Consider the following 17,075-nt stretch of genomic DNA (forward strand, 5'->3'; position numbering starts at 1 on the left):
GGTCTTTCCTTATTTGACTTTGTATTTTCAACATATAACAAAAGGTTTAGTTTGATGTGGTCTGAACGCCTTTATCCAAAACTCATGGTGAAATCTAATCCCCACTGTAGTGGTATTAAGAGGTGCAGCCAAGACCACCAGTGGCGCAAGAGGTAACATGTCTAACTATGAATCAGAAGATTCAAGAGGTAGAGCCTTTTGGGAAATGTATAAGTCACGAGGGCTTCATCCTTATGAATGGGATTAGTGCCCTTATAAAAGAGGTTGAAGGGAGCTGTCTTGCCGCTTTGTTCGTGTGAGGATATATCATTTGCCTCTTTTTCCATATGAGGACTTAGCGACAATGTGCCATCCTGGAAGCCTTTACCAGACACTAAATCGGCTTGATCTTGGACTTCCTAATCTCTAGAACTGTGAGAAATAAATTTATATTATTTATAAATTACCCAATCTAACGTATTTTGGTACCGCAGCCCTAATGGACTAAGACATAGTTCAAGTTCTTTTTTTATTTTTATTAAATAGAGAAGGGTTCTCACTATGTTACTCAGCTGGTCTTGAACTCCTGGGCTCAAGCCATACTACTGCCTCAGCCACTTGAATAGCTGTGACCACAGGCACATGCCAACACACTCAGCTTCATGTTCTTATTTAATAAAAACATTTTGAATGATTAAAATATAATAAAATCATCTATTTCTCCTTCTAGTTATAAGAAAAAGTGAGCCTTAGTGTTGGACTAGCACGTAATTTATCCTAATTTCAATAGTTAACTAGCTGTGTGACCTATAGGCCATGCACATAAACTTCCTGTGTGTCATTTTCCTTATTAACCCTGTGATAATAAAACCCAAGTCATGAAAGTTGTTCTAATTTCTACATAATTCATCTAAAGCACCTAGAATAACTGTTGGCATAGGAAATCAATGAATGGTAGCTGTAACAATTATAACTGTAACTACTGGTGTGCTACTATTCTTGCCAGGCGTTGGGCTGGATGTTTTATGCCTTCAGTCATCACTATAACCCAGTATTATTATCTTTATTCTGTTGACAGAGGTAGTAGAGAGGATACTTAATGCCACTTGAAATGAAAGCTGTAAGGCTAGGATTTGAACCCTCCTATGCTTGACTTCAGGGGCTGGAATATTTTCAATACACCATACCGCCTCTTTTAGATGCTATGAAAGGCTCAATTCCTCTCTTTAAAATCTTTTCCTAAAGTATTTCTACAGATTAAAATATGGTCACCTGACCCATTGTAGAAGATAGCTAATTTGAAATCAGTAGTTTGTACAAAGGAATTTGCCCACACTATATTTTATTTTTACATTTTAGAATGTGAATTAGGTTTCCTTGATGTAGTACAGGACAGCACAAAATTGGATTTTTAACTTGGAAGTAAACACCTAGTTCTGTTACAGAGCCCTGAGTCTTTCTCAGGAGTCACCTTGGTGGCCCCAGAGAATTTCCAAAAGTCCTCTTTGCTCATTTCTGTCCTGTTACAGCCCTTGGTCATTCCTCCTTTTAGAAAAAGGAATCGATGTTTACTAATGATTTGGGTCCACTGACAACAGTGACAGAAACATTTTATAATAAGAATAGAAAAACTCCTTTCTTCTGAGGATATAGTCAGGTTCATGAAAGTTCAAACAAATTTTCAATAAAGTGATAAGGGTATTAGATACTTTATCAGAGATCTTCAGTGATTTATAATAACTAACATGCAAGGACTGTTCTATTTTAAAAAGCACTGTAGTATATTTTCTGCATTAAATATAAATGCCTGTGAGATCAGTGCCAACATGAGGATGTTACATATTTGAAAATGATAGCAACAATACCCCCTTCTCCAATAAAAACAAACAAAAAAATACTTTGAGGCACAGGACTAAATGACTAGTCTAAAGTCATACACTTAGAAAGTGGTAAAATCAATGTTATTACCATGAAATTTTTCACTACATTATTCAGATGAAAGTTAAATATATGTAAATCAAGCTCTATAGAGAGATATTTACATGGCTAATGAGGAAGTGGAGACTTGGACAATAAGGCATGAATATAGCACTTAAATCAGTCATTAAAAACGATTCAGCTAGGGCTCCAGTCACCTCAAGTATTTTTTCCTTTCATTTTTTCTAGTTAATTGTAAGTAAGGTATGTCTATAAAGTTACACAGCGTTAAGGCAGATGACCCAAAAAAGTATTAGATTGAACCATATACATTTCCAGATATGCTACCATTATGATCTACAACAATGGCATTTTAAATCTAAGAACATGTTTACTTGATCATTATTTCCTAAGTACATATTTATTTATTTATTTATTTATTTATTTATTTATTTATTTTTTGATGGTGTCTCACTCTGTCGCCCAGGCTGGAGTGCAGTGGCGCGATCTCGGCTCACTGCAAGCTCTGCTTCCTGGGTTCACACCATTCTCCTGCCTCAGCCTGCCAAATAGCTGGGACTACAGGCACCCGCCACCATGCCTGGCTAATTTTTTTTTGTATTTTTCGTAGAGACGGGGTTTCACTGTGTTAGCCAGGATGGTCTTAATCTCCTGACCTCGTGATCCGCCTGCCTCGGCCTCCCAAAGTGCTGGGATTACAGGCGTGAGCCACCGTTCCTGCCCTATTTACTGCTCTTGAAATGCTTTAATCACAAGCAATATTAAGGTAGCTTTGATTCCCATTCAGTGGAAAATTATCAATATGGAGGATATAATTCATAAAGGAAATATAATTCTTGTTTTGACCAACTGAGATATATATGATATATAGGAATATATTATATATAATCATCAATCTATGAGATGCATACAGGAATATATTATATATAATTATCTATAGTATGAACATGTTATATATATATTATACATACATTATATACGTTTGTACAGTTATAATGAAGTCATTTTTGTATTTCAAGATAAAATAAATATGTAGAAAAGAATGGTGCAGATCAATGGTTCTCAGAATGTCTACAAAGTCAATACCACTTTTGTTATAGTACCAAGGTATTACTTGCAGTTTTCACTTTCACATTCTCCTGAGTGTACAAGAGTTTTCTAGAGGCTATTGTAATAGACTGCCTTGTATTGCAGCAATAGATGGAATACTGAAGCACATATGACAATCCAGCTATCTTCTATTTAGCCAGACATTAATGCAATTTACAAAAATATAATCAATGGTACTCTCTTCTCATTACTTGATTTTGCTTGGAGAAAATATATTGACTTTTCAAAAATATGTTATTTACATTAACATGTAATTGTTTATTATATAATGTTTAATTAGTAAAAAATGGGTTTTAAAGTTCTCAGTTTTAATTTAAATACAGTAAATATTAATAATAGTTGTAACCCACATGAACAAAAGGTGTTTGGGGTACACAGTAAACTTTAAGAGTGTAAATGACCAAAAGCTTTAGAACTGTTGAAAAAAAATTTTTTTGTTCAATCTTAAAATTTCTGCTCATTTTTATGATTCGTATGATGAAGACTTTATGGTCCTTGAAATATGAGAAGTTATTTAAAATAGATCTAATTAAAAATCCCTTACAGCATTTTCATAACAAATACTGAGCTCCTTAGAAATTGCTCCATTTGCAAAATGCATTTATAACTTAACCAAAATAAATAATTCATACCTCACCAAGTGAGTAATAACGTCTCGGGATCTGGGAGTCCGGATAGATGTTTTCTAGGTACCAAGAAAAGGGCTTACACTTCAGATTTTCTCTTAGTGTTTTTCTGACTGACACATCTCCATAATCCACTTTGACAACACCTGGAATTTTTCAGAGAAACACAAATCAGTTTGTGCTATTTTTGTTTTAGTACTGTTTTACTCCATTTACTTTGTTATCGGTTTTTTTCTTTATAATTCCAGCAAATTCAATTGCTTATGCAGCTGCTACTATACTGGATTTTTACTACCATCGAATTAGTACATTAAATAGATATAAATAGCACTTCTCCCATTGGTTATGACTTTTCAAATGCAAATATTTATCACCAAGTACTTGTACTACTTAGGTTGAATAATTTATTAACTAAATGTAAATTGGCATTTAGTATCTCATAATCAAAGCTTTACTGAGCTGTGTAATATGTCTGCTTCTCCTCAATAAAAAATTCTAGTAGCACCATTGTTTTTGTTAATATTCATACTTTCCCTATAGAGTCACTTACTTACCACCTGTAGATTTTATAAGAAATTTATATGAAATAATTCACATAATAGACCGTACATGTGTTCTTTTTCTTCAACTTCTATCTAGTTACCATAAACTTAATTTTTTATTGATTTATTGTGTTATTCTAAGCTACTATTGTCCTTGAAAAAGTTAGTAAATATGTAAGTGTAAAAAAACAAACAAATGGACAGGAATATATTCACGTGTATATAGGAAAAATGGTTAATTTTGTTTCACATAATAGAATATTTGACATTTAAACGAATATTTCCACTGAAAATCATAAAAGAATGTTTTCTAGTTGAGAAATAACAATGCTAATTTTTATATAAAATTTTATTACAGCTTGGTTTGCTCCTTAATATTAAAATTGGCATTTGATTGAAATAACTAATAACTGTGACAAGACAGCAATTATTTCTTAGATTATTCTGAAAATACTTCAAAGTTTAACTCTCTTCTTTAAGGCCACTATGCAACATGCTGGCACAAAATGGCCTAGTATTTAGGACATTCTATCCCAACCAAGTAACAAAGCCAATAAATTGTTCTCTAAAATAGAGCAAGTGTTTAGACAATCTAAATGTCTTCAACTAATGCCATTACCAGACCACTATTTTCCAAAGCAGCAACACTCTCAAAACTCATCATTCACTAGCTCCAACCACCTTGTCTCTTCAGAATTTTTGTTTTTTCAAAATTAAACGTCATAGTGTTATTAGAAAGCATTCTGATGCTGAAGTAGCCAAACCATTTCCTTCCAAGAGAAAATACCGATTTTCCTAGCTGGTGTTTGGACAGAAAACAACAAGGTCTTTGGGCTTTTTAAACAGCTAAATATTTGCTTTTGAAATAATTCTATTCAGAACTTCCAAACCGGAATGCAACCTTCAAAATAAGAGGCTCAAAACAATTTAGTATTTACAAAAAAAATCACTAGAAGAATTTCTCATTAAGTATTATTACAATTGAAATAATTGAATACATTGTCCTCAAAATCATACAAAGAGATGTCATTGCGCCTGGTGGGGAGGCAAAACACTGTATCTTCAGAGGACTTAATTCAACAGTCAATTTTACTGTTCTGCTTTTTTTTTCTTTTTATTATTATTATACTTTAAGTTTTAGGGTACATGTGCACAATGTGCAGGTTTGTTACATATGTATCCATGTGCCATGTTGGTGTCCTGCACCCATTAACTCGTCATTTAGCATTAGGTATATCTCCTAATGCTGTCCCTCCCCCCTACCCCCATCCCACAACAGTCACCGGAGTGTGATGTTCCCCTTCCTGTGTCCATGTTCTCATTGTTCAATTCCCACCTATAAGTGAGAACATGCGGTGTTTGGTTTTTTTGTCCTTGCGATAGTTTACTGAGAATGATGTTTTCCAGTTTCATCCATGTCCCTTCAAACGATATGAACTCATCATTTTTTATGGCTGCATAGTATTCCATGGTGTATATGTGCCACATTTTCTTAACCTAGTCTATCGTTGTTGGACATTTGGGTTGGTTCCAAGTCTTTGCTATTGTGAATAGTGCTGCAATAAACATATTTGTGCACGTGTCTTTATAGCAGCATGATTTATAGTCCTTTGGGTATATACCCAGTAATGGGATGGCGGGGTCAAATAGTATTTCTAGTTCTAGATCCCTGAGGAATTGCCACACTGACTTCCACAATGGTTGAACTAGTTTACAGTCCCACCAACTGTGTAAAAGTGTTCCTATTTCTCCACATCCTCTCCAGCACCTGTTGGTTCCTGACTTTTTAATGATGGCCATTCTAACTGGTGTGAGATGGTATCTCATTGTGGTTTTGATTTGCATTTCTCTGACGGCCAGTGATGATGAGCATTTTTTCATGTGTTTTTTGGCTGCACAGATGTCTTCTTTCGAGAAGTGTCTGTTCATGTCCTTTACCCACTTTTTGATGGGGTTGTTTTTTTTCTTGTAAATTTGTTTGAGTTCATTGTAGATTCTGGATATTAGCCCTTTGTCAGATGAGTAGGTTGCAAAAATTTTCTCCCATTCTGTAGGTTTCCTGTTCACTCTGATGGTAGTTTCTTTTGCTGTGCAGAAGCTCTTTAGTTTAATTAGATCCCATTTGTCAATTTTGGCTTTTGTTGCCATTGCTTTTGGTGTTTTAGACATGAAGTCCTTGCCCACGCCTATGTCCTGAATGGTATTGCCTAGGTTTTCTTGTAGGATTTTAATGGTTTTAGGTCTAACATTTAAGTCTTTAGTCCATCTTGAATTAATTTTTCTATAAGGTGTAAGGAAGGGATCCAGTTTCAGCTTTCTACATATGGCTAGCCAGTTTTCGCAGCACCATTTATTAAATAGGGAATCCTTTCCCCATTTCTTGTTTTTGTCAGGTTTGTCAAAGATCAGATAGTTGTAGATATGTGGCATTATTTCTGAGGGATCTGTTCTGTTCCATTGATCTATATCTCTGTTGTGGTACCAGTACTATGCTGTTTTGGTTACTGTAGCCTTGTAGTATAGTTTGAAGTCAGGTAGCGTGATGCCTCCAGCTTTGTTCTTTTGGCTTAGGATTGACTTGGCAATGCGGTCTCTTTTTTGGTTCCATATGAACTTTAAAGTAGTTTTTTTCCAATTCTGTGAAGAAAGTCATTGGTAGCTTGATGGGGATGGCATTGAATCTATAAATTACCTTGGGCAGTATGGCCATTTTCACGATATTGATTCTTCCTACCCATGAGCATGGAATGTTCTTCCATTTGTTTGTATCCTCTTTGATTTCATAGCGCAGTGCTTTGTAGTTCTTCATGAAGAGGTCCTTCACATCACTTGTAAGTTGGATTCCTAGGTATTTTATTCTCTTTGAAGCAGTTGTGAATGGGAGTTCACACATGATTTGGCTTTCTGTTTGTCTGTTATTGGTGTACAAGAATGCTTGTTATTTTTGTACATTGATTTTGTATCCTGAGACTTTGCTGAAGTTGCTTATCAGCTTGAGGAGATTTTGGGCTGAGACAATGGGGTTTTCTAGCTATACAATGATGTCATCTGCAAACAGGGACAATTTGACTTCCTCTTTTCCTAACTGAATACCCTTTATTTCCTTCTCCTGCCTGATTGCCCTGACCAGAACTTCCAACACTATGTTGAATAGGAGTGGTGAGAGAGGGCATCCCTGTCTTGTGCCAGTTTTCAAAGGGAATGCTTCCAGTTTTTGCCCATTCAGTATGATATTGGCTGTGGGTTTGTCATAGATAGCTCTTATTATTTTGAGATATGTCCCATCAATACCTAATTTATTGAGAGTTTTTAGCATGAAGGGTTGTTGAATTTTGTCAATGGCCTTTTCTGCATCTATTAAGATAATCATGTGGTTTTTGTCTTTGGTTCTGTTTATATGCTGGATTACATTTATTGATTTTTGTATGTTGAACCAGCCTTGTATCCTAGGGATAAAGCCCACTTGATCACGGTGTATAAGATTTTTGATGTGCTGATGGATTTGGTTTGCCAGTATTTTATTGAGGATTTTTGCATCAATGTTCATCAAGGATATTGGTCTGAAATTCTCTTTTTTGGTTGTGTCTCTGCCGGGCTTTGGTATCAGGATGATGCTGGCCTCATAAAATGTCTTAGGGATGATTCCCTCCTTTTCTATTGATTGGAATAGTTTCAGAAGGAATGGTACCAGTTCCTCCTTGTACCTCTGGTAGAATTCGGCTGTGAATCCATCAGGTCCTGGACTCTTTTTGGTTGGTAAGCTATTGATTATTGCCACAATTTCAGAGCCTGATATTGGTCTATTCAGAGATTCAACTTCTTCTTGGTTTAGTCTTGGGAGAGTGTATTTGTTGAGGAATTTATCCATTTCTTCTAGATTTTCTAGTTTATATTTGCGTAGAGGTGTTTGTAGTATTCTCTGATGGTAGATTGTATTTCTGTGGGATTGGTGGTGATATTCCCTTTTTCATTTTTTATTGCGTCTATTTGATTCTTCTCTATTTTCTTCTTTATTAGTCTTGCTAGCAGTCTATCAATTTTGTTGATCTTTTCAAAAAACTAGCTCCTGGATTCATTCATTTTTTGAAGGGTTTTTTGTGTCTCTATTTCCTTCAGTTCTGCTCTGATTTTAGTTATTTCTAGCCTTCTGCTAGCTTTTGAATGTGTTTGTTCTTGCTTCTCTAGTTCTTTTAATTGTGATGTTAGGGTGTCAATTTTGGATCTCTCTTGCTTTCTCTTGTGGGCATTTAGTGCTATAAATTTCCCTCTACACACTGCTTTGAATATGTCCCAGAGATTCTGGTATGTTTTCTTTGTTCTCGTTGGTTTCAAAGAACATCTTTATTTCTGCCTTCATTTCATTATGTACCCATAGTCATTCAGGAGCAGGTTGTTCAGTTTCCATGTAGTTGAGTGGTTTTGAGTGAGTTTCTTAATGCTGAATTCTAGTTTGATTGCACTGTGGTCTGAGAGACAGTTTGTTATAATTTCTGTTCTTTTACATTTGCTGAAGAGAGCTTTACTTCCAACTATGTGGTCAATTTTGGAATAGGTAAGGTGTGGTGCTGAAAAAAATGTATATTCTGTTGATTTGGGGTGGAGAGTTCTGTAGATGTCCATTAGGTCTGCTTGGTGCAGAGCTGAGTTCTATTCCTGGGTATCCTTGTTAACTTTCTGTCTCGTTGATCTGTCTAATGTTGACAGTGGGGTGTTAAAGTCTCCCATTATTATTGTGTGGGAGTTTAAGTCTCTTTGTAGGTCACTCAGGACTTGCTTTATGAATCTGGGTGCTCCTGTATTGGGTGCATATATATTTGGGATAGTTAGCTCTTCTTGTTGAATTGATCCTTTACCATTATGTAATGGCCTTCTTTCTTGCTTTTGATCTTTGTTGGTTTAAAGTCTATTTTATCAGAAACTAGGATTGCAACCCCTGCCTTTTTTTGTTTTCCATTTGCTTGGTAGATCTTCCTCCATCCCTTTATTTTGAGTCTATGTGTGTCTCTGCACATGAGATGGGTTTCCTGAATACAGCATACTGATGGGTCTTGACTCCTTATCCAATTTGCCAGTCTGTGTCTTTTAATTGGAGCATTTAGCCCATTTACATTTAAAGTTAATATTGTTATGTGTGAATTTGATCCTCTCATTATGATGTTAGCTGGCTATTTTGCTCGTTAGTTGATGCAGTTTCTTCCTAGCCTCAAGGGCCTTTACCATTTGGTATGTTTTTGCAGTGGCTGGTACCTGTTGTTCCTTTCCATGTTTAGTGCTTCCTTCAGGAGCTCTTTTAGGGCAGGCCTGGTGGTGACAAAATCTCTCAGCATTTGATTGTCTGTAAAGTATTTTATTTCTCCTTCACTTATGAAGCTTAGTTTGGCTGGATATGCAATTCTGGGTTGAAAATTCTTTTCTTTAAGAATGTCGAATATTGGCCCCCACTCTCTTCTGGCTTGTAGAGTTTCTGCCGAGAGATCAGCTGTTAGTCTGATAGGCTTCCCTTTGTGGGCAACCCGACCTTTCTCTCTGGCTGCCCTTAACATTTTTTCCTTCATTTCAACTTTGGTGAATTTGACAATTATGTGTCTTGGAGTTGCTCTTCTCGAGGATTATCTTTGTGGCGTTCTCTGTATTTCCTGAATCTGAATGTTGGCCTGCCTTGCTAGATTGGGGAAGTTCTCCTGGATAATATCTTGCAGAATGTTTTCCAACTTGGTTCCATTCTCTCCATCACTTTCAGGTAAACCAATCATACGTAGGTTTGGTCTTTTCACATAGTCACATATTTCTTGGAGGCTTTGTTTGTTTCTTTCTATTCTTTTTTCTCTAAACTTCGCTTCTCGCTTCATTTCATTCATTTCATCTTCCATCACTGATATCCTTTCTTCCAGTTGATCACATCGGCTACTGAGGCTTCTGCAGTCTTCAAGTAGTTCTCAAAACTTGGCTTTCAGCTCCATCAGCTCCTTTAAGCACTTCTGTGCATTGGTTATTTTAGTTAAACATTCGTCTAATTTTTTTTCAAAGATTTTAACTTCTTTTCCATTGGTTTGGATTTCCTCCTGTAGCTCGGAGTAGCTTGATCATCTGAAGCCTTCTTCTCTCAACTCAACAAAGTCATTCTCCGTCCAGCTTTGTTCTGTTGCTGGTGAGGAGCTGCATTCATTTGGAGGAGGAGAGGTGCTCTGATTTTTAGAGTTTCCAGTTTTTCTGCTCTGTTTTCTCCCCATCTTTGTAGTTTTTTCTACTTTTGGTCTTTGATGATGGTGATGTACAGATGGGTTTTTGGTGTGGGTGTCCTTTCTGTTTGTAAGTTTTCCTTCTAACAGACAGGACCCTCAGCTGCAGGTCTGTTGGAGTTTGCTAGAGGTCTACTCCAGACCCTGTTTGCCTGGGTGTCAGCAGTGGTGGCTGAAGAACAGCGGATTTTCGTGAACCACAAATTCAGCTGTCTGATAGTTCCTCTGGAAGTTCTGTCTCAGAGGAGTACCCGGCCGAGTGAGGTGTCTGTCCCTACTGGGGTGTGCCTCCCAGTTAGGCTGCTCGGGGGTCAGGGTCCCACTTTAGGAGGCAGTCTGCCCGTTCTCAGATCTCCAGCTGCCTGATGGGAGAACAACTACTCTCTTCAAAGCTGTCAGACAGGGACATTTAAGTCTGCAGAGGTTATTGCTGACTTTTTGTTTGTCTGTGCCCTGCCCCCAGAGGTGGAGCCTACAGAGGCAGGTGGTGGGCTCCACCCAGTTTGAGCTTCCTGGCTGCTTTGTTTACCTAAGCAAGCCGGGCAATGGTGGGCGCCCCTCCCCCAGCCTCGCTGCCACCTTGCAGTTTGGTCTCAGACTGCTGTGCTAGCAATCAGCGAGACTCCGTGGGCGTAGGACCCTCTGAGCCAGGTGTGGGACACAATCTCCTGGTGTGCCATTTTCCAAGCCGGTTGGAAAAGCGCAGTATTAGGGTGGGAGTGACCCGATTTTCCTGGTGCCATCTGTCACCCCTTTCTTTGACTAGGAAAGGGAACTCCCTCACCCCTTGTGCTTCCCGAGTGAGGCACTTCCTCATTGTGCCTCGGCTGGCGCACAGTGTGCTACACCGACTGTCCTGCACCCTCTGTTTGGCACTCCCTAGTGAGATAAACCGGGTACCTCAGATGGAAATGCAGAAACCACCCGTCTTCTGCGTTGCTCACGCTGGGAGCTGTAGACTGGAGCTGTGCCTATTCGGCCATCTTGGCTCCACCCCCTACTGTTCTGTTTTCATTTTTCAGGTGGGTGGATTTAATTGAGGTAGCTTATTTAATATCAACATCCTCCCTTTTTCATCATGTTAAGATTTGGTAGTTCTGGCTCCATAATATCTTTCTAGAAGGGTTTCTTTGTGCATGTGTTTTCCAATAAAACTTTATTTATGGACAATGAAATATGAATTTCACATAATTTTCACGTCATGAAATATTATTCTTTTGACTTTTCCTCAGCTACTTAAAATCAGATCTTGGGTCATTAAAAAATGGACAGTGAGCTGGTTTTGGCACATGGGTCACAGTGGCCAACCCCTGCTCTAAAAGATAAAGTCCTAGAAGGTTTTTTTGAGCAATTATCTGATTGAAATGAAAATTTAAAGTTTCATTTGCATACCATTTTACATGAGGTCAGAGACAACGTTAATTGTCCACTTCAGATTTGGCAAAAAGTGGCTAATGGAGAATTATAGAGATCACTGAATAAAGCAAAAGCCTTCTTATCGTGCCACCTCTAAGCTGCCCCTTGGCATTTCCACTGCAACTTGCTTTTGTTCTAATCCTAGATAATTATGCTAAATTACCTTTAGAAATGCACAAAAAAATACGGTGGGCTATCTTAACATTTTGGTGAGAGTGGCTTTTTCTCTCTGAATCCATATTTTCTTCTTAGAAGTGAGACATATTAAGAGACAATAGTCCTCACAAACCCTCCATGTATTCCTCCACATTTCTCAGGTCCCTGCAGTTAGGTAAGGATATCTAACTCTCTCTCAATAAACTGTGAGAGAAAGGGGTTATGTCACTTCTGATTTTAAAGATAGGAAAGCAAGTATGAGAACTTTCTTTTCCTTTACCACAGGGACTGAGGAGGACTTGTATACCAGTGTGTGCAGCTACAAAATGGAGAGACTTTTCTTGTACTGTATGATTTAGTGACTGCAGAGCCTGAATTAGATTATTCAGATCCATGGTTTGATATGTAATCTCACTTGTTCCCCAAACTCTTATCTGCAACTCAAACCTCTTCAAAGTAGGTTATCCAACTGTTTACCTAATAATTTTACTGGGATATATACTAAGCATCTCAAATTTGACAAGTCAAAAATTTGATTCTCCAACTTGCTCCATTTCCAAGGTTCTTCATTTCAGTATCTAGCACAAATATCCACTGATTTTCTCAAGGAAAAACAAATAATTTTCTTTCTCTCACACATATACATTTTTAACTCATTAGGAATTCCTGTTGGCTGTACTTCACAATATATCCTCAGCCACTCTGCTGTTACCATCCTGGTCCTAACTTCTTCTATCTCTTGCTTACACTAGCATTGCAATAGTCTCCTAACTAGCCCTGAAACATTTCACATTCCTCTACCTATATTTTATTCACTATTGCCTGTTCCTTAGTCAATATATTTAAAATACAAATCAAATCATGTTACTCCCTTGCCCAAAAGTGTGCCGTGATTTTCCATAATACTAAGAATAATTGAATCTCTCTTAACCATTGCCTGAGGATCCTTTAGAAAATAGCTCTGGGCTAGCTTTTTGAATTCATTTATACTCACTTTGAAACCAGCCCAATTGTCCCACAGAAGTGATGTTTATGGTTTCTTTTGAATAAACATGAAAGAATGGCCCTCCTGGTCTTGAAACTTGAGAAAATTACATTTGTCTCATCTAAGTTCCTTTCTCAGGAAACCAACCAGATAATATAAAGGAACTGAAACTTACCAGATCACCACATCTGGACAGTGAGACACCAGACCCCCTCACCTGTCATAATTGCCTAACCGCCTGTTTCTTGTTGATTAATTCCTCTTCCTTATTCCTAATTCCCAGTTTCCCATACATAGTTACATTTCTTCCCTGCTATATCATCCCCTAATTTTAGTCAGTTGAAGAGATGAATTTGAGACTGATTTTCCATCTCCTTGGCTGCAGCAATCTATTAAAGCCTTCTTCCCTGTAAGTACTGGTTGTCTTGGTGATTGGCTTCTAGTGCAGCAAGCAGCAGGATGCAGATGGAACCCCTGTGTTTCAGTAACATCTTCATTCTAGCCCCACTTTTTTTTTTATTCTTTACATTTCTTCAAACATACCATGTTCATTCATAATTCAACAATTCAAGACTTTATACTTTTTTTCTGTCTGTAATGGTGTTACCCTGCAACTTTCATGTGTTGTCCTTTACTTGGTCCAAGTCTTTGCCCAAAATTTACTTCTTCAGGTTTATTCTGACCTTCCTATCAAAATTGATCCCTTTCTCTCATCTTCCTAGGTCTGTATCCCTCTATCATGCTTAATTTTTTTCCATGGCACTTATTACTATCTGATATCATATTACAGATCACTTTGCTCACTGCCTTCTCAACAAAAACTTTGGATGATGAGTTATCTTTTTTGAAGGATAAAGTATCCTACCTGATAATATCTTACAAGATATTGTGACTACTAAATAAATAATGCCTGGAAAATGTTTAGTACAATGACTGGAATATAATAATTGCTTAATACATATTATATATTGCATTGGATGGCTGTTGTTTTGCATGCCTGACATCCATTCTGCCCTCTGGTAAAAGCACTTGAGTTTTCTCTGGGAAACCACTCCTACTTCACTTTCATCTTGGGTGGGGCTGGTTTCATTGCCTTCCCCACTCTTCCAGTTCCATCTGTGGGCACGGACTAAAGGCAAATCACCAGAAAATCTAGTTAAAATGCAAATTGATTCAGTTGGTCTGGAGTGGGGGCCTTAGGGTCCATATTTCTAACAAGCTCCAAGGGATCCTGCTTTTGCTCAGTCCAGATTTTGATTATCAGCCACAATAACTAGAGCATTCTATTTCTCATCCTTACATATAACCCAGATAACAATGACTGACTCAGGAATAGGCAAATAAACCAGTCAGCCTTATAAAAGCATACCCTTGAGAATATACTAGGGCTATTAGAAAGTTGAAACTCTATTTCCTCTGGAACTGGGTAGCTGTATAGATGAGTTAAGCCTGGAGTTTTTGGGGCTACCATACAACAAAGGCCTATGAAAGTGACACCAATATAGAAGTAAGATAAATCCACATATGGAAAGATATAGAGTGTGAAAGTAAAAGAGAAGACTATCTAAAGATAGACAGCAGAGGCCAAGCCAAGATTAAGGTAAAAGATATTTATTGTGGTCAAGCTCTGTACAAGGGACTTTTCTAGGCACTTGGGATATATCTGTGAGCAAAACAAAATTACCTTCTTCCATGGAGTTTATATCCTACTGGAGAAAGACCTAAATAAACAGTAAATACATTAGAAGGTGATACATGCTGTGGCAAAAATTTATAAGTTTTTAAGGCAAGTCTTTCAATGGAACTTGCAAAAGCCATGTAAAGGCTTTGACAATGAAATAAAGATTCATAATGAGTACCAGAGTACCAACAAAAGGGTATTTTAATTAATTCCAGATTTGCAGGTTTCATTAATAGGTAAATGATAAAATTTATGGGTTGCTATTTTTTTTTAAATAAGCTGTCTTTTCATGGAATCCAGCTAAATGTCCATCAATGATAGATTAAAGAAAATGTGGTATACATACAACATGGAATACTATGCAGCCATAAAAAAGAACGAGATCATGTCCTTTGCAGGGACATGGATGGAGCTGGAAGCCATTATCCTTAGCAAACTAATACAGGAACAGAAAACCACATACCACATGCTCTCACTTATAAGTGGGAGTTAACTCATGAGAACATGTGGACACATAAAGGGGAACAATACACACTGTAGTCTATTGGAGGATGGAGGGTGGGAGGAGACAGAGTATCAGGAAAAATAACTAATGGGTACTAGGGTTAATACCCGGGTGATAAAATAATCTGTACAACAAACCTCCTTGACACAAGTTTACTCATGTAACAAATCTGTACATGCACCCTGAATTTAAGAATAAAAAAATCTGTCTTTTATTCATCATAAGTCTATTGCATTATAGTATTAAATTCACTCTTTAGAGAAAGCATGTTTTAAATTTTAAATAGATATTAGATGGAAGATCATAATGACACTGGCCCAACTGTCCCATAGAACTGATATTTATGATTTTTTTATATAAACATAGAAATTCACCCTCTCAGTCTTAAAACTTGAGAAAATTGTATTTGTCTTATCTGAGTTCCTTTCTTAGGAAATCAACTATCAGGCCACCCAGACATTCTCAAGGAACTGAAACTTACCAGATCACTGCATCTGGACAGTGAGACACCAGACCCCCTCACCCATCATGACTGCCTAAACCAACCAACTGCTTCCTGTTGACCAGCTCCTCTTTAATACCCCTCACTAATTCCTGTTTTCCCTACACATAATTACTTTTTTTTGCTGCTATATAAACCTCTAATTTTAGTCAATTGAGGATATGGATTTGAGACTGCTCTCCCATCTCCTTGGTTGCAGCACCCAATTAAAGCCTTCTTTCCTGGCAATACTCATTGTTTCAGGGATTGGACTTCTGTGAGGCAAGCAATGAGCCTTAGACCAAACCCCTGGCATTTCAATGACAATAATTATTTCAGTTAAATTATTCCCCTAGTAGATGTCTAGTAAGTCTAATAGTTCTGTCTCTCTAAAATCAAAGTACCTGAAGAAAGAATACTGTAATGCATGCTAAAGCTTACAATTTCATGCACAAGAATACATATTGCAGCATAACTTAAAGGGGAAATTATTTTTATTCAATAAACAATGCTTAAGTGGGCACGGTGGCTCACACTTATAATCCCAGCACTTTGGGAGGCCGAGGTGGGCACATGACTTGAGGCCAGGAGTTCGAGACCAGCGTGGCCAAGATGGTGATACCCTGTCTCTACTAAAAACACCAAAAAATTAGCTGGCCATTGTGGTGGGTGCCTGTAATCCCAGCTACTTGGGAGGCTGAGGCAGGAGAATCACTTGAACCCGGGAGATGGAGGCTGCAGTGAGCTGTGATGGCACCACTGTATTCCAGCCTAGGTGACAGAGTGAGACCACATCTCAAAAAACCACCCCCCCAAAAACAAAAACAAAACAAAACAAAAAGAATGCTTAAGTAAATCAAAGTTACATCTGGTTGACAAAATACAGCTCTTGTATTAAAATAATTATGTCTGTATAAGAATATGGAAAAATGTTAATAAGCCAAATGAATGTTTATTATACAGCTATAATTAAAATATATGAAATACAAAATTGAGATAAAGCTCCTTTTTACCTTTAACAGTCAAAACTATGCAGTTGATTATAAAGTTTGTTATGTATGTCATATTAATGATATATATTCACATTACAGGAGTAGACCAGTATATACAGTTTAACCTAATAATTTAGTTTTTGTGATATTTTCTAAATTCCAAATAGAAAGTGAACTTTGTTATTTACTCTCAGTAATTGTAATTAGGAACTTCATGAATAAGAATCTTCATTTTTCTCCTTTTTAAAATAATAATAAGCGATTGTTAATCCAGCTAGCAATTATTGTATTCCATTGCATCTAAATACCAAATTGTAAATGGTATTGGGAAAGCTGGAGATCCACATGCAAAAGAAGAAATTAGACCTTATTCTTATCTTATACCAAATATAAAGATCAAATCAAAATGGATTAAAATTTTAAAT

At 37.1% G+C, this 17,075-nt stretch overlaps 1 protein-coding gene across 8 annotated transcripts in view; it reads right to left on the reverse strand.

Moving 5' to 3' along the window:
* The window catches only part of GALNT13 (polypeptide N-acetylgalactosaminyltransferase 13), a 588,430-nt gene that overhangs the window by 55,997 nt on the left and 515,358 nt on the right, over window positions 1-17,075 (reverse strand). For 6 of the 8 annotated variants that reach the window (XM_032755681.2, XM_032755680.2, XM_032755678.2 and 3 more), the window contains one exon: window positions 3,660-3,799. The exons of the other annotated variants lie outside the window; for them this stretch is intronic. In XM_032755681.2, the coding sequence (XP_032611572.1) occupies window positions 3,660-3,799 (140 nt within the window). The remainder of the gene's footprint in view (window positions 1-3,659; window positions 3,800-17,075) is intronic. 8 annotated transcript variants of the gene reach the window in all.

The sequence above is a fragment of the Hylobates moloch genome, unplaced genomic scaffold (genome assembly GCF_009828535.3).
Source record: "Hylobates moloch isolate HMO894 unplaced genomic scaffold, HMol_V3 SCAFFOLD_1, whole genome shotgun sequence".
Classification (NCBI taxonomy): Eukaryota; Metazoa; Chordata; class Mammalia; order Primates; family Hylobatidae; genus Hylobates; species Hylobates moloch.